Consider the following 27,256-nt stretch of genomic DNA (forward strand, 5'->3'; position numbering starts at 1 on the left):
TGTCTTGAACATCCAAAAGTGTAGATAGCTTAAATGAAAGAGGTAGTCCTCGACTTCCAATAGTTCATTTAGTAACCATTCAAATGGCACTGAAAAAAGTGATTTATGACCACACTTTAACAACCATTGCGATGTCCCCATGGACGCATGATCAAAATTCAGATGCTTGGCAAGTAACTCATGACAGTTGCAGTGTCATGTGATCACTTTTTGTGACCTTCTGACAAGCAAAGTCAATGGGGAAACCAGATTCACTTAACAACTGTTTTACTAATTTAACAACTGCAGTGATTAACTTAACAACTGTGGCCAGAAGGGTCGTAAAGCGGGACAAAACTAATTTAACAAATGTCTCATTTAGCAACAGAAAATTTTGGCTCAATTGTGGCCGTAAGTCGAGGACTACGGGTAAGTCCTCAATGTATGACAACTACTGACCCAAAAATTTATGCTGTTAAGTGAGAAATTTGTTAAGGCAGTTTTGTCCCATTTTACAACTTTTCTTGCCCCATTTGTTAAGTGAATCACTGAAGTTCAGAATCACCTTAGGCCCGCAGCTAAATCCTCCTCTATTCACGGGCGTTTGCTAATTCAGCAACTCCCGGTTCCTCTGCGTGACCGAACAAAGCGCGGGAATCCTCGGAGGGCACCGCGATGAGCCAGCAGAGCCTGCAGCTCAGGAGGAAAAGCGGGCCTCGTGGCGCTGGTTGGCTGGCAGACAGCCGCCGCTGTTACTCAGACGCCGGCTCGGGCGTGGGGCTGCCGCTCTCTGCAGCCAGACGCTGCCCTGCTCGCCTGCCAGCCCCAGAGGAAAGCCGGGAGGAAGCGCTGCAGGGCGGCCAGACGATGCAGCTCGGCTTTGGGCGGTAGGCATGATCCCCTTAGAGAGCTCAAGATGTCTTTCAAGGTAAGTCCGCAGTCGAGCTGTGCCGGGCGATGCTGCCGCTGCCGCTGCTGAGGCTGATCGCCCGCTAACGTTGCAGTCAGGCGCCGGGGCAGGCCTGGTTGGAGTGGCTGCCTCTTGCCGTTAGCCCTGGTTGCAGAAGAGCAGAAGGAAGCCGGGGCAGAAACCGGCTGCTCCAGAAAAGCGATCTTTGGCGTGTCACCGCTCGTCGCCGGCGGTGGAGCCAAGCGCTGAAAGGTGAAGCGTGGTGCGGCTGGGGCGAGTCCTTCGTGTCTGCATTCATCTTAGACGCGCGGGGTTTTCTGTAGCTGGAAAATAAGCCCGGTCAAGAAGTCATCGCCCCCCTCCCAGTTATAAGGGAGACGGGAAAAGACTCGCCTCCCACCCCCCACCATTTATACTGAAAGTGGTGCAAAGCCTCCAGCTATTGAGAACTGTCAGTCAGAGCAGTATTCTGGGAGGGGTCTTTTTGCAGAGTACGTAAATTGTTATTTCTTTAAATGTATTGGTAGTCCAACTCCAATGGAGTTTAAGTGGGAGGGGGCTGTAAAGGGAAACACTGGTAGGCCTGAATTTTATATCATCATCATCATCAATGATCTTTCCATAGGCAGCCTTGGGACCCCAAAAGCAACTCACCAGATTTTTTTTTAAATTAACATACTGGTTATTAAAATACATATTAAGACAAATTAACAGAATGCCTGGCCAATTTTTGCTGAAACAAATTGGCTATAACTCAATTTGGCAAAAAAACCCACACAGGGCAGGGTTGCTCTAACTCTTAAGGGTTGTTGTTTTTTTTCAGTAGGTTGAAAGCCACAATCAAAAGGCTTTTTCCACATCTTTATGATCCATTTCTCCACATGGCAACTTGTTACCATAACAAGTGATGGGCTGTATGCTAAAATAAAGCCAGGTCACGATACACCCTTGAAAATAAACCAGGAAGACTGTAATTGTGGAGCCTGTCTGGCAAGAACAGAGAATGCTTATCTACAGGAAATATGCATGTGTAAATCTTGTAACAATTCTGAATAGTTAGAAAGCTGATAAAAGTAACAAGAGTTAGACAATTTACAGGCCTCATCAAAAATTAGGAATATAGATGACCTGCAGCCAATAAAATGTGTATTAGATAATTCCTGGGGCATTCATTAGCCAAGGCTTAGGAATAGGGACAGCTAGAGACCTATAAAACAAATTGTAGAATTATTACTAAAATATTTTTTAGATGATATTGCTTATTATCTCGCCTTGATACAGCCCATCACAAGCTACTTTAAACTAGACTGGTTTCCTGTACTGAAAGATACATAAAGATGTATAAAGTTATCCACAGAATCCCTCCACGTCAGGAAGAGACCTACACTGGTATTTCAAAATAAAGCTCTTCCTGTTAATATAGTAGACCCCCTCATACTGAGAAAGAGATAGTGCCGGGATAGGTTGAGCTGGCTGAGAGGATTTAATGAGCGATTATATGTTGGAAGTTTAACTTTGGGGCCAAGTTTTTCATTTTTACTGTCCTAATATAGTTTTCTATTGTTTTATAATTGATATTATTTTAATTGACGATTGGAAGCCCAGAGTTCAATATAAGATGGATAGCTGTATACATATTTTTTAAAAGTAATACATTTTTATAGCATTAGGAGGCTCAAGTTGCATAAGGAAATTATTTATTTTTATCCCACCTAGTTGTTTTTATAAAATAATTCAAATTCATACTCTTTCCTCTTCCTGTTTTTCTCACAACAACTCTGTGAGGGCTGAGAGAAAGTGACTGGCCCAAAGTCACCCAATTAACTTCCATGCCTAAGGTGGTGCTAGAATTTACAGTCTTCTGGTTTCTAACCTGGTGCCTTAATTAGTAGATTCAAATTAATTCCCATGCTTTCCCAAAGAATTAGTTCCTGTTGCTCCATCTTTCCTACCAATCTTGTGCCACCTGGATTATAAAGTTATTTTCTTTAGACAGCATAGATTTCTCAGTGTTTGAGGAAAGTAAGATAATATTGTGTTCTGATTTTGGAATACGTTTTCAAGCACAATGATTATGCAGGCTGTCTCATGCAGCATCATTTTATGGTACGGTATTGTTTCCTTGGTAATATTCTCCAGAGAGACCTCTATGAGCGCTTTCCTTCATGGGAAAGATTTGATGGAAAAATCATACTCCTATGGTAGGTATGTAGCCAACATTCTAGTATGTATCTCATAGAAAATCTTCATACTGACAAGACTCCATGCTCTGGCCTCCTTGTTACTGGAAGATTTAATAACCACTCTATAAGAGCATTATCTAACAAACCTGAATGAATGAGAACTCTATAGCCATTATCTGACAGAGAAAATAGACACTGATTCACAGTGGATTTCCTCATCTGCATTGCTCTTTTTATTTGGCCTGATTAACAGATCTTTCTAATAGCCGTGATAATTTGAAAAGGAAGAATGACTGTAATTTTTCTGGATAATCAAATGTGCCAGTTAGATAGTTAGATATCACTTAAATTTAGTTTTCTCTTCTGTAAGTGTGTGTGTATGTATATGTGTGTGTGTGTGTATATATAAAATATAAATGAAACTTATATAAATAATATACAATTTTTTTTGATTACATGATCATGTACTCAAAAAAAAACTTTCCCATTACCTGTTACTTGATTCTTAAAACAGGTGTTTGTGTTGAGGGTTAAATTCAAGATCTCTTGAACGCAGAACAAGGCAAAAGTTTATGATAAATACAGTTAATCCTTGATTTATGACCTCAATTGAGCCCAAAAATGTATGTTGTTAAGTGGATTTTTCAACCTTTCTTGCCATAGTTGTTAAGGGAATCAACCATGATAACTTAGTAACACAGTTGTTAAGAGAATCCGGCTTCTCCACTGACTTTCCTTGTCAGAAGGTTCCAAAAGGTGATCACATGATCCCAGGACATATGAGTCAGTTGCCAAGGGTCTGAATTATGATCACGTGATCATAGGAATGGGCATAAGTGTGAAAAATGGTAATGTCACACTTTTCAGTGCTGTTGTAACTTCAAACAGTCACTGAATGAACTCTTGTAAGTTGAGAACTACATGTAACATTCTAGATGTCATGAATTTGCTTATCTATCGCATTTAATATACAGGTAATCCTCAACTTACACTCATTCATTTAGCGACCATTTGAAGTTACAATGACACTGAAAAAAATAACGTATTAATGGTCCATGCATTTATGAGCGCCATGGCCTCCCCATGATCATGTAATAAAAATTCGGGTATTCTGCAACTAGTGTGTATTTACAATGGTTGCAGTGTCCTGGAATCACATGATCAATAACCAAATACCAAAATCAAGGAACTAAATGGATTTGCTTAATCACTGCATGATTCACTTAACAATAGCAGTGATTTGCTTCACAGCCATGGCAAAATTGGGTACAATTAACTATATTTTTGTACCATATTTCTCCCAAAATAAAACCCTCTCTTATATTTTTATGAACCCTGAAATAAGTGCTTGGCCTTATTGCCATGCGCTCAAAAGCCCAATTGGGCTTATTATCAGGGGATGTTTTATTTTGGGGGAAACAGGGTATTATGTTACAAGATAGAATTTCAACTACTTAATAAAATGCTGAATTTCTCATACTGTCCCCATAAATTCACACAAATGTTTTATCATAATCTCTCAAAACACTGTATATTTGTTTCCCGGAGTTTTGAGGGTAACAAATATCCCAAAACTCAATTATAATGCACTACACCAAACCTGCAGGAGAGACAAGCGAATCCTCGGGGAATACTGAAGTCATCAAATAAATGTTGTGCATTTGTGTATCATACTTAATTCCAGTGTAAAATTAGTCTGCCAGTGGGGATTAGTCACAGTCTGCAGGCAGGTAGGATATAATGTAGTTATGCTCCTAATCACTTTATCCCATGGACAACTCCAGCCCTCATTAACTTCTGGTTGCATGGCAATGTGTTCTTCTAATAGGCTCCCATTATTTATTATGCATAGGATAACTATGTATGTGTTCTTTGGGGGTCTTGCTTAATAATGATCCCTTAAGGTTCCAATGCATTTATTAACTATCAAACAACTACTTTACAATTTTAAAGATAAAGAACATTGACAATAAAAAAGCATATACACTGTGCCCCAGATTGATAAGATTCTCCTTCCATAGATTAAAAGAAAAAATAATGTTGCAAGATTGCTGTAGTGTCTTGACGTAATATCTTTGATTTGGGGGTAAAAGTATTCAAGATACCCACCTGCTTGTATGTAATATCATGAAACAGGTTTTAATTATTTTTGTTATATTTGGATTTATTAACAGAAGGAGACACCACTTGCAAATGCTGCATTCTGGGCTGCAAGGAAAGGAAACTTGGCACTGCTTCAGCTGTTGTTGAATAGTGGGCGTGTCGACGTGGACTGCAAAGATTGTGTAAGGGTTTTTCCAGGGAAAAACATATGATTTTTATCTGTTTTCATAATACACTGTGATAGAAAAGATACAAAACTGAGGAATGCATTAATTTTAGTTTCTAACTTTTGCTTAAAAGGAATTGCCAAAGAATTTTAACTGCAGTTCCATTTTTGGAACTTTCTGTATTTTTCTCTTCCTTAAAGAGAATATCACTTTTCCCCCACATCACTGACTTACTGTTAACAATTGGGGGGGAGTTGAGGAGGAATTCCAGAATTGAGGAGTGCTATTTGAATGGAGACTGTGACACAGGGAAAGTGCTATTGGTGCTATAGCCTTAATTTGTATGTTCTTTCACTATTGCTCCTCTGAAAAGTTTCCAAAATTTCTGTCAGATGATTTGAAATATTATGCCTCTGATAGATAGTTCTTGACATAACCATTTGTTTAGCAACTGTTTGAAGTTACAATGGCAGTGAAAAAAATCCAGGATTCAGAGCAGCATTTGGACCAATATAAAGTAATCGTTGACTTATAGTGGCAATTGGGATTAGAATTTCCATTGCTAAGCAATGCGATCATAAACTGTGATAGCATTGTTTAGTGATGGCAGTCTCTCTGCAGTCTGGCTGCCATCAATAACTGACTCACATGGACATTAAGCAACTTCTGCTGACTTTTCATCACCAAAGTCAATGGAGAAGCTGTTAGGAAGTTGAACGTCCCAAGCTGAAAAGCAGATAAGTGACTGTGCTGGGGATGGGGGGAGGTGGAAGAAGGAAGGAAGGAAGGGAGAAGTGTGAAGCTGTAGTGGGGTGTGCTAGAGGTGCTGCATGGATTGGGAAGGTGCAAGGAAGGGTGTGAGAGGTGCTACATGGGTTGGAGAGGGGGCACAGACATGTGTTACTGATCAGGATGACACAAGTGCAGAGGAGCTGGAAGAGGGTGCACAGATGAGGAAGACTTAGCTCAGCAACTTGCAGTCTCCTTGCTGGCTTCCCCATTGACTTTCTGGGGAAGTCAAATTTTCTTGCAAAAATGGAAAGTAAAGAGCATCACAAATATGGAAGCATATATGCAATAAATAAAAAAATAAATTATACCAAATGTAGAGTCCTTGGCGTTCTCTGAGCTTGATTGTTTTCTTGCAGATGTTTCATTACTCAAACTAGCTAACAATGCTAGTAAAGAATGGTTTTGGCTTTCAGTTTATATTGTAGTGGCTTGCCCTGTCAGTATTGATGGGAATGTAGCATACTAATCAACTAAAGTCCTCAAAAACATCCTAATTAAACCAAACAACCCAAAAGCCCCCGAAGAAAAAAAGGATTCATCTACAACCTACAGTGTAAAGACTGAAATAGACACTGCTTAGGACAAACAGGTAGAAGACTAGCAGAATGCATCCATGAACACCAACTAGTAGTCATAAGACATGATGAAAACGCTTTAATTTCACAACATATGGAAAACGTAACCATAGTTTCAACTGGAAACATGACCTTTTTAAATCAGACCAAGTCCCAAAGTGCTAGAGAATTCCTGGAAGCCTGGCATCTGACAAATTGGCCATCAATAAAGGTAAAGGTTCCCCTCGCACATATGTGCTAGTCGCTCCCGACTCTAGGGGGCGGTGCTCATCTCTGTTTCAAAGCTAAAGAGCCAGCACTGTCCAAAGACGTCTCCGTGGTCATGTGGCCGGCATGACTAAACGCCAAAGGCACACAGAACGCTGTTACCTTCTCACCAAAAGTGGTCCCTATTTTTCTACTTGCATTTTTTACATCATCATCATCATCATCATCATCATCATCATCATCATCATCATCATAATAATTTAATTTTTATATGCTTTCGAACTGCTAGGTTGGCAGAAGCTGGGACAAGTAACAGGAGCTCACCCTGTTATGTGGCACTAGGGATTCGAACCGCTGAACCTTTCGATGAACAAGCTCAGTGTCTTAGCCACTGAGCCACCATGTCCCTTTTTTGGATATCAATATACACATAGATATAAACAACATCTACGTACTGTGCAAAAAAGACAATCTACAAGCCAAAACAGGAACAAAAAGACCAAAATACTTTCCCATCAGCACTCAACACCTGGATGAGCATAGATTAATACCAAAATTAATATCAATCAAGAAGAAAACCATACTCCAATCAAGGAACTACCAAACAAGCTAACAATAAACAGTCCAACCAAAGAGTACTACTACAAAGTGTGATAGGGCAAGCTCCTAGAATATAAGTTGATGCAAACCCCATTTCCTACTAGCATTGATGATGTTACCTAGTTTGAGTAATAAAACATCTGCAAAAAAACAACCACGCTCCAAGAACACCAAGGACCCTTCATTTCAACCCTGAACTACAAATATTCTCTTTTATTCGGATATTGAATGTTTGTTTGTGTCTATAAGCATATTGGCCTAGACTTCAACAATGTAAAATACAGAGTTGCCCAAAATATTTTGTCTTCCATTTGAGCCTGAAGCTGCAGAGAAAATAAAAGCAGGCTCCAGTTTTCAGGGCTTATTTACATATTTAAGGTATTTACTGTATTGCTTTGTGCCCAGCTTGGTTCAACAGCCCTTATGGTAGCATCATACTATGGCCACAAAGAATGTGTGCGAGAACTGGTGCAGCAAGGAGCTGATATTAATCTTCAGAGAGAGGTATGTTAACTTCTGTATTTTTAAAAAAAGTAACCCTAGGGATTGGTTTAATTAACAATTCAGCACCCTATTGCATGTTTCAAACACATTAAGGATAATTTATTATTTTAAAATTATTATTACTTTTGTATACCTTCTATTACTGTAGTTTCACAAATGCTATCCCATGATCTCAGTAATCAGAGATTCTTTGATCTAGCAAGGTTTCCACTTGTGGAATGAAAAGAAAACCAATTTATTTGCTCTACAAATGCCTTTTTCACACTCATCAGAATGTTAGGAGCATCTTCAGGAGAGGGGAAAATATGTTCCTCCCCTGCTCCATTCTGCTCATGGAAGATCTTCCAGATTCAAAGAACCTATAAATAAGCTGAGAGACTTCATAAAATGCAGTGTAATTACTGCACGGAAGATTAGCAGATTTCATTATGGTACTTTTACTATTAATCATATTATCTTTGACAAAACATGGTGGATTTGATATTCTGGATTTTCTTGGATTTCAGGCACTTGCTGTTAGGTTTCTATATAGTCAAGTGAGAGGACCTGCTATTGAACAAGAGACACATTTTCCTAAGAATGGGGTTTCTAATAACCCTCTTTGAATCCTCAATTTTCTATTATCTTTAAGTCCTTGCATGAGTAGGGTTATAGGGTGTAGTGATAAGGAAATCATTACTGTATTTTAATGAATCTTGTTCAGAGGTAGAGTTTTCACTACATTAGTATACTTTTAACACATTACAAGAAAGCTTTTTATTAATCTCATTGCCACCTCTTTCTCAGCAGTGCTCCTTTGTCCTCTGTGATATAACATATGTACATAGATTATTTATATAGCTACCCATTCACAATAGGTGAACAGTTTCTCATTATTGCCTGGCATTATTGGTGATAGGATCCATCAAACTAGCATCTGTGCCAGGGCTTTTAAAGGCACAGATGCCATATGAGAAGAAATAATGGCATCCTGAATGATTGGCTAAAAGCTTTTGTTTCTTTCTGCTGTGACTAAATCTTATGCCCAGAAAGTTTTTGCCTGCAATGGACATAGCTGATTGGTACAATGTGCTTGATGTGATTACTGCATGGGTACATAAAATCACAGAACTGTTTATCACCAATAACTATCACATTTGACAGGAAGAAAGCACAAGGCAGAAATTGTGAGAAATAAGAGGATGTAATTGATTGGCGCATAAAACTCACTGGTGGGTAAAATGTTTTGCAGGCAAAAAAGGAATGATACTTCAATAATAAAATCTGTTTATGCTTACATGTAGTCTGTTTAAACTTTATTTTCTTGAAAACATTAAACATGATAATGGTCTTAGCTTACCATGAGATTTTCCCTTTATCAATAGAGCTTGTCTACAAATCTAACAGCAGATGTGAGTGTTGGTTACATAGCTATATTAGAATTGCATTAATCCTATATCAATGCATGGATGAGACAAAACAAATTCAGACTAAGCCCTACAAGACTGATCTGCTTGTTCCCAGTAAATATTGGAGCATTCCTTTAACATTAGCCCCGATAGATTCTCTTGATGGGGTAGTGCTTGTCTTGAAGGAGTTGGTGTATGATGGACTCATGGTTTCTGATAAAACAGTAAATAGAAAGTATGCCCATGGGTCTTTTCTCAGAATTGACTGCTGTGCCAGATTTGGCATTTTGAGTCATCCCCAAAAGCAACCCACAATCAGCACATTGCAGAAGGATCACTGTGTGGTTATTTGGGCATGAATCAGGGGATGTTCTGGCTGAGGAATTCTGGGAGTTGAAGTCCAAAGTCTTAAAGGGACCAAGGTTGGAGACCTTTGTTCTGAGGACAGTAATTCATGCCCAAGTAACCACACAGTGATCCTTCTGCAATGTGTTGTATATGGGTAGTTCCAATATGGTGTAAAGACTCTTGACAAGGCAACCTTCAGTTTAAAATGACATCTACCTGATGTTGTTGCATTGGCTGGCACTTGGTTTCCAGGTCCAATCCAAAGTGCTAGTAATTCCTTTTAATGCTGTAGTAATATAAACACCTAGAGAAGCCTGTTCAGAGTTCACTCAACAAGATTTGTGGTACACAGAACCCTTTGAATGAAGTCTAAAAAATGATCATCCTCATACTTGAGGGAAACTCGAAAGGTGGACAAAAATGCCAAATCCAGTCTAAATATCTGGCTAAATGTGCAACCAACTATAACAACAGTGTAACCTCTACCTGCAGGAAGTGGGAGTAGAGATGAATATTTCAGCTTTGCCTCTTTTTCACTGTGCCTTTCTTGTTCTTCTTGTTGTTTGCAGCAAGGAGTCTCTGCATGGGATTTAGCAGCCAAATTTTCTAGAGCTTTACCTGGACAGCCTCTATGTATTTTCTGTTTTGGTTTGCCTGATTGGTTCCTTACTAGCTATCCCAAATGAAACCTCCTGTTGTAGGGACAAAAGGAGCTCTTAAACCAAAGATGGATTTTACACTACTGTGTAGAAAAGAGCCATAAAAGGTTTTTTTTAAAATCAGGAGTTTCCAGAATGATTATGATTGTTGACAAAAAATATAAATATAAGTTATTTAAATCATAGCCTGGGAATGAGAAAAGCCAATGCCATGGACAAAAGGTATAAAATTAGAGTTACCAGGCTATACCAATAATGTTGTAAATGATGAAGAAAAAGTTATCTATATGGAGTTGACAAGGATGGAGGCTGGGGAAATGGGAAAAGTTAACTGTGTTCCTACTCCTAACTTCCTAGAGTTGCTGGGATATGATGGCATAAGGATGTAATTATGAACATGCTTTTCTGATACATGAAGAAAACATCCTGGAATCTTCAAAAGAATAATCTGGTGGGAATGTCTTGACTTAGGAATGGTTGCTGGTAAAGACTTTTGGTTCAGCACTTCCATCAACATCCTTGTTAAACTTCTTACATATATTTTGTATGAAATGCCCCTTCATATTTGGTAATCAATGGGATTTCTGATTCTCATTTTAGACTGGAGCCACTGCCCTATTCTTTGCTGCACAACAAGGCCACAATGATATAGTGAAGTTACTCTTTGAATATGGAGCTTCCACAGAATTCAAAACCAAAGTAAGAAGTTATACTTGGCTTCAACATGTTGGTGAACTTAGACAGCCAGGCAGGAAGGAAAGGCGGCTGTTTTCTTCTGATCCAAGGCTTGGCATGGACAACTGACAAGAGGCCCACAGAATAATTTTGCTTCTCCCTGTACAGTTCCCTGGCAGGACGTTAAGTTGTGTGTGACTCTTATTGCTCAGTTTTCATTATATAAGTATCACTCAATTTGTTTGTTATTTTTGTCATTTCATTTGGAAAGGGAAAAGCCAAAGCTGACAATGAAAGCAAACTTTAAAAAAAGAAAGACAAAAGACTTTCGGCTTGATTGACAGACTGGAAATGTATGAAAGTCACAATCATGGAGACTGTATTAGCTCCTTTTAGAAAACAAAACAGTACAGCATTTTGTATTTATTAGGGACAGGAATTGTTCCCGTAGGATGCTGTAGGTTGTCAGAGTATGATAGCTTGGAATGATGGAAGCTGTAATCCCACATTTCTGGGGAAACTAGTTTGGGGAAAGCAGCAGTATATAAACATCCCACCTGAGATTTTCTTACTTTTGCACTAAATGGGAGGCATCCAGATCTGCAGATATTGTCATTGTAGATTTCTGCAGATCACTTCTCTTTGCTGCAAAGGAACATATAACTTTGCTGCATAACTCTGCAAATGGAAGAAATTGTGGAGTGCTAAATAATATATACAGAACTGACATTAGTCCTAGTAGTTAACCTCTGGACAGGGTACTTGGTCCCCCTTAAGAAATGGGTACATAATGGAGGGTGTCCTTCATAGCTCCTGCTGAAACATCAGATGAAAGCTATTCTTTGAAGTAGCAGCATCTTTTTGCACAAAAACTCGAAAAGGTTTTGTATTTCTCTGAGATCTAAAATATTTCTTTCTAATCATTTTCAAAATGTGCACACCACAACTACATGCCCTTATAAATTCTGAAATGTTTTATATCATAATTTTGATTTATCTCACAAAGTTCTAATATGGAACTTGAAAATTAATCTGATCCTCCCAGATTCTCTTTGTATGTAAGACACAACAGTTTTATACAGCAGCACAAGATCCTATGAGAAGAAACTGGTATAAAGACCTGAATTTAGGCCACAGAACAAATACCGTATATACTCGAGTATAAGCCGAGTTTTTCAGCACGTTTTTTGTGCTGAAAAACGTCCCCTCGGCTTATACTCGAGTCTACGTCTTCGGGAACCCCGCACAGGAGGGGGTACCGAACGGACTCCCATGGGAGGGACGGGGAGCGGGCCCGCCGAGGTCTCGTGGGATTTGTCGCCCCCAGGCCGGCCCCCATTCCCGTGTCTGGTGGGCGGACGGCGCAAACTTGGCGGACTGTGCATTGGCGCGGGGAAGCCCTGGTGGTGCAGTGAGAGGGCTGGGCAGGGGAGCCGCCAGCCTTCTCGGCTGAGGAGGAGGTTTCCCGACCGCGAGCTTCGCCGCGCGAGCCACCCAAAGGCCAGAAGAAAGGTCATTCCATCGAGTAATGGGCGAAGGCTCCTTCCTCTCCGCCTTACCCATGCTGTGCGAGCCGGCTGGGCTGCAACCCCGCCGCCGCCGCTCCTTCCTCAGCCTCCCGGGCTCGCTCTAGCAGCCGCCAAGCTCAGGCGGACTCGGCAGCTCCCCATCAGCACTCGCACGGCGCGATTCGGGCAGGAGGTCGGGCTCGCTCTGTGGCGGTGGCGCGCTGCCGCCGCCGCCACCACCGCCACGGAGCGAGCCCGACTCCTCCTGCCCGAATCGCGCCGTGCGAGTGCTGATGGGGAGCTGCCGAGTCCGGCCTGAGCTGGCGGCTGCTAGAGCGAGCCCCGGGAGGCTGAGGAAGGAGCGGCGGCGGCGGGTTGCAGCCCAGCCGGGCTCGCACAGCATGGGTAAGGCGGAGAGGAAGGAGCCGCTCCATTACTCGATGGAATGACCTTTCTTCTGGCCTTTGTGGCTCGCGGCGGCGCAGAGCGCAGCGCCATCCCGCCCGACCCTCAAACTCGCGTTCCGCTTTCTGGTAAATTGAGACGCCCGGGTGAACAAACAATGCAGCAACTCAGAGCAAGCGGCGATTGGCCAAGCTCAACCAGTAGAAAAAGGTTCTCCCGTGTCGTCATTGTTGCTAGGCAGATGTTCAGGCGCAACGGGAGAGAGAAGAGGAAAACCTCCTCCCTCAGCCGAGAAGGACTGCACCGCCAGGGCTTCCCGCGCCAATGCATAGCCTGGCGGGAGTTACTGCAGCTCACCGGCTCCGCCCCAACTGGTGGTGTTGGGGCAGCAGCTGCGCTTTCTAGCAAAAGGTCGCTCGCCCAAAACTCCTCGCCTTCTCCTGGGAAGGGCTGGATGGCTAGCCGGGAAGGGTTGAATAAGCAAGCCAACCTCCTCCCTCCCTCCTCTCCCCATAGCGAAAGAGCGTTTTCCGTTGGAAGAGAGAGAGAGAGAAAGGAGGGCCGTTCCTCCTTCTTTCATTCTTTCTTCTCCCTCCGTGCTTCAGAAGCTGGGCGTGTGTGCGCGCCCTAGTCCCCTTCTGTTCCGTGGCGCTGGAAGAGAGAGAGAGAGAGAAAGGAGGGGCCGTTCCTCCCCTTCTTTCATTCTTTCTTCTCCCTCCGTGCTTCACCGTGCTGGGCGACCTGGAGCAGCTGCTCTTCAGCCAGATGCTCGGTGAGTCAGCCCGTCCCCTTCCTTCCCGTGGGGTCTGCCTTGCTGGTGAAGGTTATTGGGGCTTTTGAGCAAGGGAGGAGGAACGCGAGCACCGCCTTTCGCGCTGGCATTCCGGGATTTCCCTTTGTTTAGAGCTGGGAATCCTCCTTCCCCCTTTTGCACTCCCTCCCTCCCTCCCTCTCTCTCTCTCTCTCTCACACACACACACACACACAGACTTCTAAAGTCGATTGGCACAATGCTAAGCAAACACAGCAGTGGGTCAAGGGTGAAGGGCTAGGAACCTGGCAGGTGAAAGGTTGAGCGACATGAAAGGCAAAGACCACAATTGTTTTAAGAAAGAAGCTTTAGCAGGAGGGGGATGGAGGGTGTTTTAAGTTTTGGCAAACAGCCAGGCCAACTGTATTGGAGAAGGTCACACAACTGGCCTTAACATTTTAGCTGCTGTCTTTTTCCTCACACTTGGGTTTAATGATATTAGAGATCCTTATTGCCCTGCCAAAAAAAAAAAAAAAAGAGCCACCCCAACGTCTATGAAAATTAACCTTCTCTGCCAAGAGACACTGTGCAGGGTATTTTCACTATTGGTGTGCATACAGGCTTAGATTTGTGCTGGGTTCTTAGTGCTTAGAGCACTGACCTTCAGAGGCACCCTGGTCCCTTGGAAGCTAAAGGAGGACTCATTTTCATGCTTGCAGTTGTATTGTCAATTTCTGTGAGACAATGTTGTTGAAGTAACTCACTCACTCATTCATTCATTCATTCATTCATTCATTCCTTGTGTGTCCAATCACACTTAGCCAATAAAAATTCTATTCTATTCTATTCTATTCATTCATTCATTCATTTTATTTTGTCAAATACATATTAAATAATTATATAAATATAAGCATGAATTGAATACATAAAAGGAATACAACTAAAGGGAACATTAGGACAGGGACGGTAGGCACGCTGGTGCTCTTATGCACGCCCCTTACAGACCTCTTAGGAATGGGGTGAGGTCAATACTAGATAGTCTTTGGTTAAGGCTTTGGGGATTTTGGGAAGAGACCAGAGTCAGGTAGCACATTCCAGGCATTAACAACTCTGTTACTGAAGTCACATTTTCTGCAATCTAGATTGGAGAGGTTCACTTTTAAGTTTGAATCTATTGTGTTCTCGTGTATTGTTGTGGTTGAAGCTGAAGTAGTCATTGATAGGAAGTACATTGTAGCAGATAATTTTATGAGCTATGCTCAGGTCATACCAAAGGTGGCGTAGTTCTAAATTTTCTAAAGCTGGGAATCCTCCTTCCCCCTTTTGCACTTTTATTGTTTTTCGTTCAAATAAATATTCATGTTATTTTACTTGGCTCTATCTTTATTTTTTACATTGACCAGTAGCTGCCTCATTTCCCACCCTCGGCTTATACTCGAGTCAATAGTTTTTCCCAGTTTTTGTGGTAAAATTAGGTGCCTCGGCTTATATTCGGATCGGCTTATACTCGAGTATATACGGTAGTTCAAAGCAGGACAACAAAAGAAAACCAGTATCTGGCTTTAAAAGAAATAAAAGAAATGTGAAAGTAATAAATAACAATAAAAATGCTTTTATAATAAAACCAAATCCATAAAATGCTAAATGCAGTAGGGAAAAAATAATAAAAACTCTCAAAAAATCCAAAAAATTTAATCCAAAAAATAATAGAATATATCCACAAAATAAATCCACCAAGAGGAGGGAGAACTTCAGCCATAACCTGGGAATAGAATCTTTGTATCTTGTGCCACAATCTATTGTAAGTAACTTGGCTCAAGGGTCTTTCCCATCAGATTGAAGATCCATCATTCAAATAAGACAAGTTGTCCTCTCTGTTCCCATAGTGCAAGGAAGTGGATCAGATTATACCACATTTGGCTTCCTCCTTCAGTTACGTGTTTTGGAAAAACAATGTTTTGATTGAAAAGGCCATAACAAAAAACTGGATCGGGGTGGGTGGGGGGAATTAATTTTACTTAAATGAATTGCACTTAATATGATTACTTTGCATGTATTTCATTTTCATTCTCTATTATTAGTTCAGTGGCACCTTTTTGAAGAAGGATCACTGCGTCCTAATCCAAAAGCTTTGGAGAGACAGTCTTGGAATTACAAGTTGTGCACCCCTGACTTGCATTAAGTGTTTTGTTGTTTCTGACATCCTGTTCCATTAATGTGGAAACTGCCTTTTACAGGAAGTAACCCACTGATTCACTACCTGTTTTCTAGGGCTGCATGTAAATAGAAAGTTGGTTGAATTCAAATCAGAAACTCCTAGCACATGTTTACCTAGAGATTCAGAATATAGAATTTGTGGGGCTTAATGTAATATAAAAAGTGTTATCAGAAAGAGATTTCAGCACCCTAATACAGTAACACATTTCACCTAATACGGTTCAGCTTATTAGTTGTTTGTGCCCAAAATTCCTTGGAGGAGTTCTGACTAGTATTACTAATCCGTTCAATATGCACAGCATCTGTTGTATAACTTATGCATTTGCTTTCTGGTTGAAAAGATCTCTTGTGCTTCTTCGTCACAGCAAAGCCATTTTTGGGTAATTGTTCTCTTCATTCTGAGATCTTTGTGTGCAGTTATTCTAAGACTGATGTAATTTCTCAGAGTTTCCAGCATGTATGCCAGCAGCACCAATGCTGCTTCAGTTTCTAATGCACTGCAGATGTGACCAATTTTTTGCCAAATTTAATATGAAAAGTGGAACTCCATCCCAGGCATAATTAGGGAAAGTACATATATTAATATGAAGCATTATATACCATCTCCCTATTTCATTTTTGCAAAGCTACTTAGCCACCATCTATTATGGAAGAACTGAATTTTGTATTGTTCTCCTAAAACAATATTGTCTTTCTACACAAAAAGATAGGCCTGCAATTAAGCAAACATATGGTATAGAATATAATACATATTGCCTTAATATAGAAAGGCATAAGCATAGCTCTGTGGCCCCCTAAACTCAGGTTGAGAATAAAGGTTAGCTATTCTTGCAGTATTCCTCTCATCTATAGCCAAGAATTGAAGCAGCTCAGTTCTAGTTTTTCTGAACTGAAATTGAACATTTCTCCCAGCAGAAATTTTGCAATTTGCATGTGGTGCAAAGGTGTATTCCAGGTGTAACTGATTCAACAATGTAATCGGTGTGGCTTGCCTAGCCCTTATTAGCCATTCTGGGTGGGTGCCACACCTGCCTTTGCTGTCCTTAGCATGATAGTTCAGCCTACTAGCATGGATGCCAGTACCTTATGCAGGGAAATTCCTTCTTGTTCAGTTTTTGCTCATACCCTTTTGCTAAGAAACTTGTGCTTCATCTAGCCTTGCCCTCCCTCCTGATGACACACTGTGTGGGTGGTTTTCACCTTGTCAGCATTCATGGCAGTAGGTTGTTACAGTGGTGACTCTCTTTCAGGACAAGCCTCAAATTTCAGCAAGAATTATCACTATCTTTCAGCATTGGTGCAGACACAACATGCCAGAGATCTTTTGGATCCCTGAGTGTTGTAAAGTGATGCAGTTGAAGTGGGACTCCCTGTTCAGTCAGCACCTTTTCCCCTTGACCTGTGAATATATTGCAGAGTTAATGTTGGTTGAAACAAGAGAACTTCAGCCAGTCTTGCCTTCCCTAAGGAGATCATGGGGAGTATTCAAGAGGTAACAGTACATGGTCTTGTCTCCCAGATAGCCTCTATAGAACATGGAGAAGTGGTTTGGAGTAGGAGCTTTACTGGGACCTTGCCTACTCCAGAAATTCGATTTTGAGGAAGGGATAAATCTACTACTCTACCCAGAATCTGTTGGGATCTATCTTCTATTGAGCAGTTGGTAGACACTTTCCCTATTGGCATGGAAATGCACAAGATGCTGCATCTTAAATTACTCCACAGTAAACTTTTTGAATAGTGCCATTTAGGATTATTGAAGAAACTGAAGCCCAACTGTTTGGAGAGAGCCAATTTGTGCTGTTGTATTTTATGCCAACTCATGGACTGGACAGCACCTTTAAACTAGCTATCTGAGCATAAAACTCCTGAGAGCACTTTTAGACCAGTGACATAATTCAGGTAATTATACATTATGCATTCAAACAAAAAAATGAATCTTACCAGCGTGTGGGTAGATAGGATATTTTGTGGATATATAAACATGCAACAGTTTGGAAAGGGAAGTATGATGAGGTTATTAATTGCCGTGATAATATAATTTATGGGACACTTCATAACCTGCATGTGAAAAATGGAAATTATTTCCTGTCATCTCAAGCTCCTGGAAGATTGTTAAATGATCAGGGCAGAATTTTGTTTGTACTGTGTATTCTATGATGCTCCATTTAGTATAAAATGAGGGCAGAATATACTTGCAGTTGTCATAAAGGAACAGGTTTGACAAAGGAAAAGAGAAATAGGGAAACAGCTGTAACTTTACCAGATTTCCCAAGTTTAATCTGCTATGGAAACCGTGTAGCCGTTTTATAGAACTGAATGCGATTTTATGAGGAGCCGTGTTCTGTAATAGCCATGGTTTAAAATAAGGGAACAAAGCATCGTGGGGAATGGCTTTTATCTTAAAATGCAAGTTTGCTTGAAACACAAATTATAGGACATTTTAAGAAATGCAGGTGTGGAGCAATGAACCTTCCTCATAGCTTTTCATTCTGTGGTCTATCATGCAAGTCACTGTTTCCTTAGGTTCCAAACTTGAACGTAAGTAAGCCCTACTGATGTGCTTGCAACAGTTCTGGGGCAATGATTGAGCCTTGCTTTTGCTTTGCAAAGTGAACCTAGCCATAGTTCCATAGGAATCCTTATTAGAGTAAGATCCTTCATTGTTTCTTACAGTTTGGCCTTAAATGACTCTTCTTCATGCTGAAAGCCAGGTTTCTGCTTAGAGGAAGGAAAAAGAAAAGCACAGCCAAATTTTCCCCTTTTAAAAGAGGCCACTGAATATAAATCTATATGGGGGTATATTGTAGTAAATGTAAAATAGGAGCTGTTTATAAGTTGGAATAAAATGAGCATAAGATATTAAAAGAGAGGTCTGCTTCCAATTAAGGTTCAAAATGTGTTTTTAAATAAATAGGAATTGGGATGTATTTTCAGGAAAGCAACTTATAGCCACATAAACTGAGCTTTTCTACTGATAGTTAAGTGCTAAGAAATGTTTAGCAGTCACTGTTCTCTGAGACTTTCTCTTGTATGTGTTTGTATTCTTTTCAGGATGGTGGTACTGCTTTGCTAGCTGCTTGTCAATATGGGCACATGAGAGTGGTGGATACCTTACTAAAGCATGGGGCCAACATACATGATCAGCTTTATGTGAGTTTTCTTGAAATGTCGATTCCTTATTTCAGTCTTTCTGGGGCTAAAAAGAACAAATTTGTTTCATTATCTATGTGACAGTCTCTCAAATAATTGAAGATATCTGGAACACCAAATTAATACAACCTCTTCCATATTTTTTTTATTTATTTATTTTATTTGCATTTATATCCCGCCCTTCTCCGAAGACTCAGGGCAGCTTACACTATGTCAAGCAATAGTCTTCATCCATTTGTATATTATATACAAAGTCAACTTATTGCCCCCAACAATCTGGGTCCTCATTTTACCTACCTTATAAAGGATGGAAGGCTGAGTCAACCTTGGGCCTGGTGGGGCTTGAACCTGCAGTAATTGCAAGCAGCTGCTGTTAATAACAGACTGTCTTACCAGTCTGAGCCACAGAGGCCCAGTATATGTTTGTACATATCTTTGTAGAATAAGTAATTCAGCTTTAGTTTGTTCATGAGATTGCCATAGCAATTAGATTATTTTAATATTTCCTAAGTTAAAAAATAACTTCTCTTTACATAGCAAAGAAGAACCTCAGGTTTTTGCCCATCTCTCTACTATAGGGCTGCTTTAATTTATGCCATGCAGAGAGATTGTTTAAAATGGTATAATCTACATCAGGGGTCTCCAATCTTGGTCCCTTTAAGACTTGTGAACTTCAACTCCCAGAGTTGAACTCTGGGAATTGAAGTCCACAAGTCTTAAAGGGACCAGGGTTGGAGATCCCTGATCTACATTCAGTAACCATAGTTTGCACAATGTATACTATAGCAGCTGTAGGTTGCCCTTGATTCTTTCTTGGCTGAGAGTTACAATCAGGTTGTGAGAAACAGAGGAAGGGAAAATTCCTTCACTCCAGTCCAGACTTTTTTAAAAAAAATACAGCCAAACTCCAAATTGCAACCTCCACTTTTAAAGTACTGCTTTCCTATCAGATTTTGGCACAATAGAGTGTTGCATCAAATAATTACCGCTGTGTTTCAGGAAAAAAGTAGGAGGAGTATATAGGAGCTGCACTAAAGCCTTGGGAGGGATGCATGCAAACTATGGCTGCTGCAAAGAAAGAGAACAGTTTGCTGGTATCTATGATTAGAGGTCATTTATATCTGTCTTCCCAGGTAACTCAAATACAATAAGTATTAGATATAAGAATTGCTCACCAGAAATATTCATTTACATTTCAATAAACTGGCATATCCCAACTAATTTTTATTTCCTCTGCTAAATGATTTAAGTAAATATGTAATAGAATATAAATACAAAGATAAATAATATGCATGAATCATGCAGCATTCCAACCAGTTTCTTATTCGGTCCCCAGTATCTTATTCAGTCCCCTATAATTGTTTTCTGTATACTACTAGATTTTTTTTTTTAAAAATCAAAATTAAGAAGATTTTTAAAAAATCAGCAACAGTAACTTTTCTCTATTCTGCAATAATGTCTGAAAAACCCTCATTAGTAATATATTCTTTACTATACACCTGTATAAAGCAAGCAAGGATTTCACTTAACATTCAGAGACAGCTGTTTAGAGTGGAATGATCATGCAAATTGTGCAAGGTTGTTTTATATAGCAGTATTTTTCCCAGTTAGTGTAAGACCCCTTAATGAACAAATATGGCAAAGAACTATTATGATTATTGTATTCCAAGAAATTTAAACCTTTGGCATTTTGTTGCAGTGTTTTGCTCTCAAAAAAGATGGTTCAGATTGCGCTCCATTTCTAATCATCCCAGAATCTGTTGGTGATGGATATTTCTTTCTTTCTGGGCATTCTTGCTCTCCCATTTAGAGTAGTTTATGAAGTTAGGCTGGAATCTTCAAGCCACTCATTGAGCCATGACATCTTTATCTAGCCACAGTATGAACAAACCCTAGGAACCTCTTTGTTTTGTTGTGTCTTCATCAGCTTGTCTGTAATTTATGAATGGGGTTAGGCTAAGGCTAAACTGTCCTTGGCTATTGAAGTTTGAAAGTATTGTTTTCTCTATGAAGCAGCCTAGGTGCATGAAATTGGTGAACTAGGTCAGTAAGTGCAGTCAGTTGACATGTAGGGAATATGGACAATCTGGTGCTTATTGATCACTTAGTGCTGGTATGGAGTAACCCTATCCTTTCGGTCTGAGGCACTTTCCTCTGCCACCATTCTTTTTTTACTTTTTTTTAATCCAAGTTGTTGCAACTTGCTAGAGTCTAGACAACTGTTATATGGTAGGGTGCTGAATTTTATTAAATTCCTTAGCTTACTTTATCCCTCTTAATTCTCAATTTTGATTGGTTTTGGTATTTTGCTTTGTTGCATATGTACTGTAAAGCAATAAAGGTTACCTGTCAAAATTCATTCTCTCTCCAAGCATCATAACTACCAATTCCTACATTAACGTCCTGATCTGCAGGTGGCTTTTTGCTGCCAGGATACATTTGAAGCTAAGGATTTTGCTTTGCTTAACATCACCTGCATATCTAAAATCAGCAATAAACGAGAACATAGGCCATAATTATTGTAGGGAGATATTTTGACAACATATGATGAGTGAAGTTTTTTGCTCAACTACTCTGGGAGGAAATGTACTTGTACTGACAATAATATACGTAATTTTACCAGGAATTTCCTAATCTTCTTACAATCTCTCTTTCCCATTTTCTCCTCTTTTTCGCTTTTGCAACTTGGTAAAACGTTCTTCTCTAATTATTCTCTTTAAATTTTCAGAAGGATAAGTTAAATCAACTACTCAATTTATACACATCCAGTAAAATATTTAAAAATCAATTATTTAAACATCAACCAACAAGGCAATGAATAAAACTATGAATAAAAATAAATTAATTACATTATATGGTTTGTTAAATCAAAGTTATAAAAGAAAGATAACAATAATCCAAACGATAATCCATCTTTTGATGCATACTCTTTTTTTAAAATTAGATCGTTTCAAAACTCAATAAAAATTTAATCAAAATCCTTAGTCAAGTTGTGTCTGATAGTCTTTAAATGGTTTAATATACTTCAAAGGAATGAATAAACAGAAGAACCTGTTTGCCATTTGTCATATTTGTTATTCAATTGAGCTGATAAAAGGTTTCTAATTGGCAAAGTTCCTCTGCAGGAAGACCTCAAATATACCCTGCTGGAACAATTACTCACAAAACAGCTCTAATCTTTACATTGACTACATCTCAAGCTAAAAGCAGACTAATTAAAGAGCATCTTTGTATTTTACTTTTATCAGTGTTGCAGACAGAGTTACATTAAGTGGCAGGAAGTGTTTAATGGATGTGGAAAAAAATCTTAAATACAAGTGGCATTTCTCTATGCTTGAGAATTACTGGAAGAAGGGAAACATTCAATGGTTATATTATGGACATTTTTATTAGTAAAATATCAAATCAATTATTTGTGTATTTCCAATTAAGGATGGAGCTACTGCACTTTTCCTGGCTGCTCAGGGAGGTTATCTGGATTTAATTCGGTTATTACTATCTTCAGGAGCAAAGGTCAACCAGCCAAGGCAGGTAATATTCCGCATTAAGATATAGATTTTGTTCTGTTATTGTCCCTTTATCTATTACATGCTAAAATTAATCAGCCATGTCTTAATATTCAGTAACTTCTAATAGTTTTTCTGACTTTAATATGGAAATAAATATTTGATAGATGATGGCTTTCCATGATAATAAGCTTTCTAAACACTGCTAAATTTGTTCTGATATTTGGCAATATGTAACGGTATGTGTGCAGGAAGGACAGCTACAGACCCTGGACAAGTGGTGTGTAACAAATATCTCAGTTCACCCAGAAGCAGGGCATGGAAAATATTTCAGAAGAGACCCTCCATTATTTTTAGAGAATTAAATGTGATGGGATCCTTGGTGTTCTCTGAACTCGGTTGTTTTCTTGCAAGCATTTCATTATCAAACTATGTAACATCGTTAGTGCTAGAAGGGATAGGGTTTGCTCTCATTTTATGTACTAGTAGCTTGCCCTGTCAGTATGATGGAAGTGGTGTTCGTGATCCCTTGATTAGCCTGTCGTTTGTTAGCTTGTTTGTCTGAGTTGGTAATTCCTTGATTGGGATACTGCTTAGCTCTTGATTGTTTGTCCAGTGTTAATCTTGGTATTAATCTCTGCTCATCTGGGTGTTGATTGTTAGCTGTGAGGTGTTTCAATCTTATTGTTTCCTTTTTGGCTTTTTGATTGTCTCTGTCCTTTTTGATGGCTGATTTGTCTAAGTGCTGGGCTTCCAGGAATTCATTAGCGTTCTTGGACTTGGTTTGGTCTAGGTCTCTAGGATGTTTACAGTTTCCCCGTTGAACTATGGTTGAGTCAGTTGATCTGTTATGAAATTAAGGAGTTTTTATCATGTCTTTAGATTGTTAGCAGTGTTCATGGATGTGCTGTGCTAGTCTTCTGTTTGTCCTACATGGTGGCTGTTACAGTACACTGTATGTTGTTGTATGTTGCATGAGTCAGTGTATGACTGCTGTTTTTCCTTCTGGGTCTTTTGGCTTACTTAGGAAGTTTTGAAGAGTGTTAGGTTTGTGTGCTATGGTGATGCCGTATGGTTGTTAATAGTCTGTTAATGGTTTCTAAGTTGTTTTTGATGTACGGCATGTGTTATTCTTTTCACAGCTTGTGTTAGTTGTGCTACATTGGCATGACTGGTCAGGCAATTTTTGATAAAGTTGCATGGGTATCCATTTTGTTGGAAGATGTTTTATAGATGATCTGTTTCCTTTTTCTGATTTTCAGGGTTGCTGTAGTGTGTTTGTGCTCATCTAAATTTCTCTTGTGGGAGGTTGGGGTGTTAGTTGGATATGATAGACTTGTGTTTTAATTGTGTTTTAATCACTGCCTCTGCTGCTGGGGATTTCCAGGAAGGGTAGCATATTTTTTTCTATGTTTCGTGTGAATTTTATTCCTTTGAAGATGTTATTGATGGTTTGTGTTTTCTCTAGATGGTCCTCTTTTAGTATGACAAATCTATGTACTGGATCCATACTTTGGATTCTATGCGTGGGACTATTAGAGATTCTAGGCATTATGATTTCTGCTATGAATTCTGAAAGCAGTAATCCCATGGGTATTCCTTTGATTTGTTGCTATATTTGTCCCTCAAATTGAATATATGTGGTCAGGCAAAGGTTGAATGATGTCCATGATTATGGATATTTCAATCTTGATATATTTGGTTAGGTCAGGTTTGTTGTATAGTAGTGCTGTCATGGATTATTTTTTAATTCTGGGTCTATGTATGTAAAGAGTGCTATCATATCAAATGAGAAAATGATTTCATCTTCAATTATTTTCAGATCTTTGATTCTTTGGAGGCACTGTATTGGGGAGTTGACGGAATATTTATTTCCCTCTCTCTTATTTCCAAGATTTCTTGTTGGTTCTTCAGCGATGTTGTAGATCGCTAATAATGATACAATTGGACAGAGTTTAAAGGAAAGGAGAGGAGAAATACCTCAATGTAAACTTACAATGAAGATATACATTATTAACTAGAATCCATTTTTTCCAAACAGTGAAGGAGACATGTGTACTGCATACCCATTAAAAGAATCTAAATAATGTTGCCATTTCATTCCATCAAAACAGAATACAGCAAATGTTTGCTATATTTACATACATATAAATATAATATAGTATAGTGCCATCTATTGAATAAAATATGTAATCACACAATATTATGTAATTGCTTATACAGCTTTTATTGCATTACTGATAAATAGCAAATATAATATAGCATAAGCAAAGCAGTAGGTAACTTTATTTATTTATTTATTTATTTATTTATTTATTTATTTATTTATTTATTTATTTATTTATTTATTTATTTATTTATTTAAACTTTTATACCGCCCTTCTCCCGAAGGACTCAGGGCGGTGTACAGCCTACATTAAAACAGTTAAATATACAAACTTAAAAACCCAATTAAAAAACTTATTCAATAAAGGCCGAAATTAAAAACCGTCGAATTGACCATATAAAATACCCACTAAAATTGTTAAAATTTAAAAATTTAAAAATTTAAAATTCAGGCCAGTCCCGCTTGGATAAATAGATAGGTTTTCAATTCCCGGCGAAAGGTCCGAAGGTCGGGTAATTGGCGTAAACCGGGGGGAAGTTCGTTCCAGAGAGTAGGTGCTCCCACAGAGAAGGCCCTTCCCCTGGGGACCGCCAGCCGACATTGCTTGGCGGACGGCACCCTGAGAAGAGCCTCTCTGTGAGAGCGCACGGGTCGGTGGGAGGCATGAGGTAACAGCAGGCGGTCCCGTAAGTACCCGGGCCCTAAGCCGTGGAGCGCTTTAAAGGTGGTAACCAAAACCTTGAAGCGCACCCGAAAGACCACAGATAGCCAGTGCAGACTGCGCAGGAGTGGTGTTACCCAGGAGCAACGTGATGCTCCCTCAATCACCCGCGCAGCTGCATTCTGGACTAACTGGAGTCTCCGAGTGCACTTCAGGGGTAGCCCCATGTAGAGAGCATTGCAATAATCCAGACGAGAAGTGACAAGAGCATGAGTGACCGTGCATAAGGCATCCCGGTCAAGAAAGGGGCGCAACTGGCGGACCAGGCGAACCTGGTAAAAAGCTCTCCTGGAGACGGCTGTCAAATAGTCTTCAAACGACAGCCGTCCATCCAGGAGAACGCCCAAGTTGCGTACCCTTTCTGTTGGGGCCAACTTCAGGACATATCTCAGTGTAAATAGTGTATTCATGTGACTAATCCCACTTTCTAGTTTAAATGCTTCCTTTTCAAGTATATGAATCCATTACATGTAGTCCTCATTTAACACTGCTAGTTGGGACTGGAAACTGTTTTTAAACTATGTGGTCATAAGCCATAAAACCATGTAACCATGCCATTTAGCAATGGCAGTTCTAACAGCCCTGGTTGCCATCATTAAACAAGGACTGTGTAGGTTGTTTAAATGAGGATGTCACATGACCATGACTTGCAACTTCCTGCCAGCAGGACTTTGCTTGTGGGTGGCCAGCAGGATCATGTGGCTACACTGCAATAGCCATAAGTACACTGACTCTAACTATCATTCATTCAGCCCATTGTAAGTTCAAGCAGTCACTGAACATGTCATTAAACAAGGAGCCCCTGAATATGCCATAAGGTACATGTTTATAAACCTTGATTGCATCTTTTATTTATTTGTTCCCATTATGATATGGGTGTATTTTCTTTGTTAACATCTCTGTGCACCCAGATATCTTATATAGGAATCTGATATCTTTCTTTCCTTAATATCTGGATAAGTAAACCTCAAAATAATATTTACCAATTATTGGAAGTAATTAGAAATTGGCTTCTTAATTATAGGCCTACTTTTATCTGCCAACATGTGATACGTCATAACTGACTTGAAGGTTTCCCATTTCTTTTTAGGTGTGAAAATATTTGTCGACATTAGATACCATATAAAACAGAATTAATTCCTGTATTGATTAAGCTTATATTTCTATTCATTTCACATACTCTTAGTTACAAATTTGTAACAAAGTTGAAACAAATCACAATCTTACCTGTTAGTGTGACCTGTCGGCTAGACAGAAAAGTACTAGATCAATGTTCAGAAAGTTTGAGAAGTTACAGACATGGAAGAAAATTGCAGGAAAACTTAGCTGCTTAGAGGATTAATAAATTTGTTGTTCCAAGTGTCTGGCTGCAGTATCCAGCCCTGTTCTATCGTGTATTAAGAATAATTTGTGGATGGTTTTCCAGGAGAGAATAGATGGGATGGAAAACAGAGCAAGAGGAATTCATCAATTGCTTTCCTTAAATTAGCCTGCATTAAATTAATAAGCATAGCATCTTTACTGGCCTATTTAGGTAGTCAGACTAGGAATCAGCAGTGATGGTAGCAGTTTATGCTGGCTTAGTTTGCTATTGGCTCAAGGATTGTTTGATAGCACTTTCATGTGGCTATCTACATAAGGTCCATAGTCAAAAGTACCGGTACAGTTGTTAATTTCATTGCCTGTTCTCTTAACATGACTAAGTCTGGATCTATCTTGAGTAGTTTTTAAAGAAAAAATATAATGATACTGAATGGTGCCATTATTTCATATAGGCAGCAAATATTTTCTCTATACT

At 39.5% G+C, this 27,256-nt stretch overlaps 1 protein-coding gene across 5 annotated transcripts in view; it reads left to right on the plus strand.

Annotated features, from left to right (window-relative positions):
* Positions 1-613: 613 nt before the first annotated feature.
* Positions 614-27,256, plus strand: part of ANKRD29 (ankyrin repeat domain 29) — a 36,939-nt gene continuing 10,296 nt past the window's right edge. The window contains exons 1-6 of one of the 5 annotated variants that reach the window (XM_058178458.1): positions 616-907; positions 5,247-5,357; positions 7,922-8,020; positions 11,016-11,114; positions 19,026-19,124; positions 22,557-22,655. In XM_058178458.1, coding sequence (XP_058034441.1) covers positions 896-907; positions 5,247-5,357; positions 7,922-8,020; positions 11,016-11,114; positions 19,026-19,124; positions 22,557-22,655 — 519 coding nt within the window. In that variant the 5' untranslated portion in view covers positions 616-895. The other 4 variants (XM_058178457.1, XM_058178461.1, XM_058178459.1 and 1 more) reach the window with 4 other exon arrangements.

The sequence above is a fragment of the Ahaetulla prasina genome, chromosome 3, assembly GCF_028640845.1.
Source record: "Ahaetulla prasina isolate Xishuangbanna chromosome 3, ASM2864084v1, whole genome shotgun sequence".
NCBI lineage: Eukaryota > Metazoa > Chordata > Lepidosauria > Squamata > Colubridae > Ahaetulla > Ahaetulla prasina.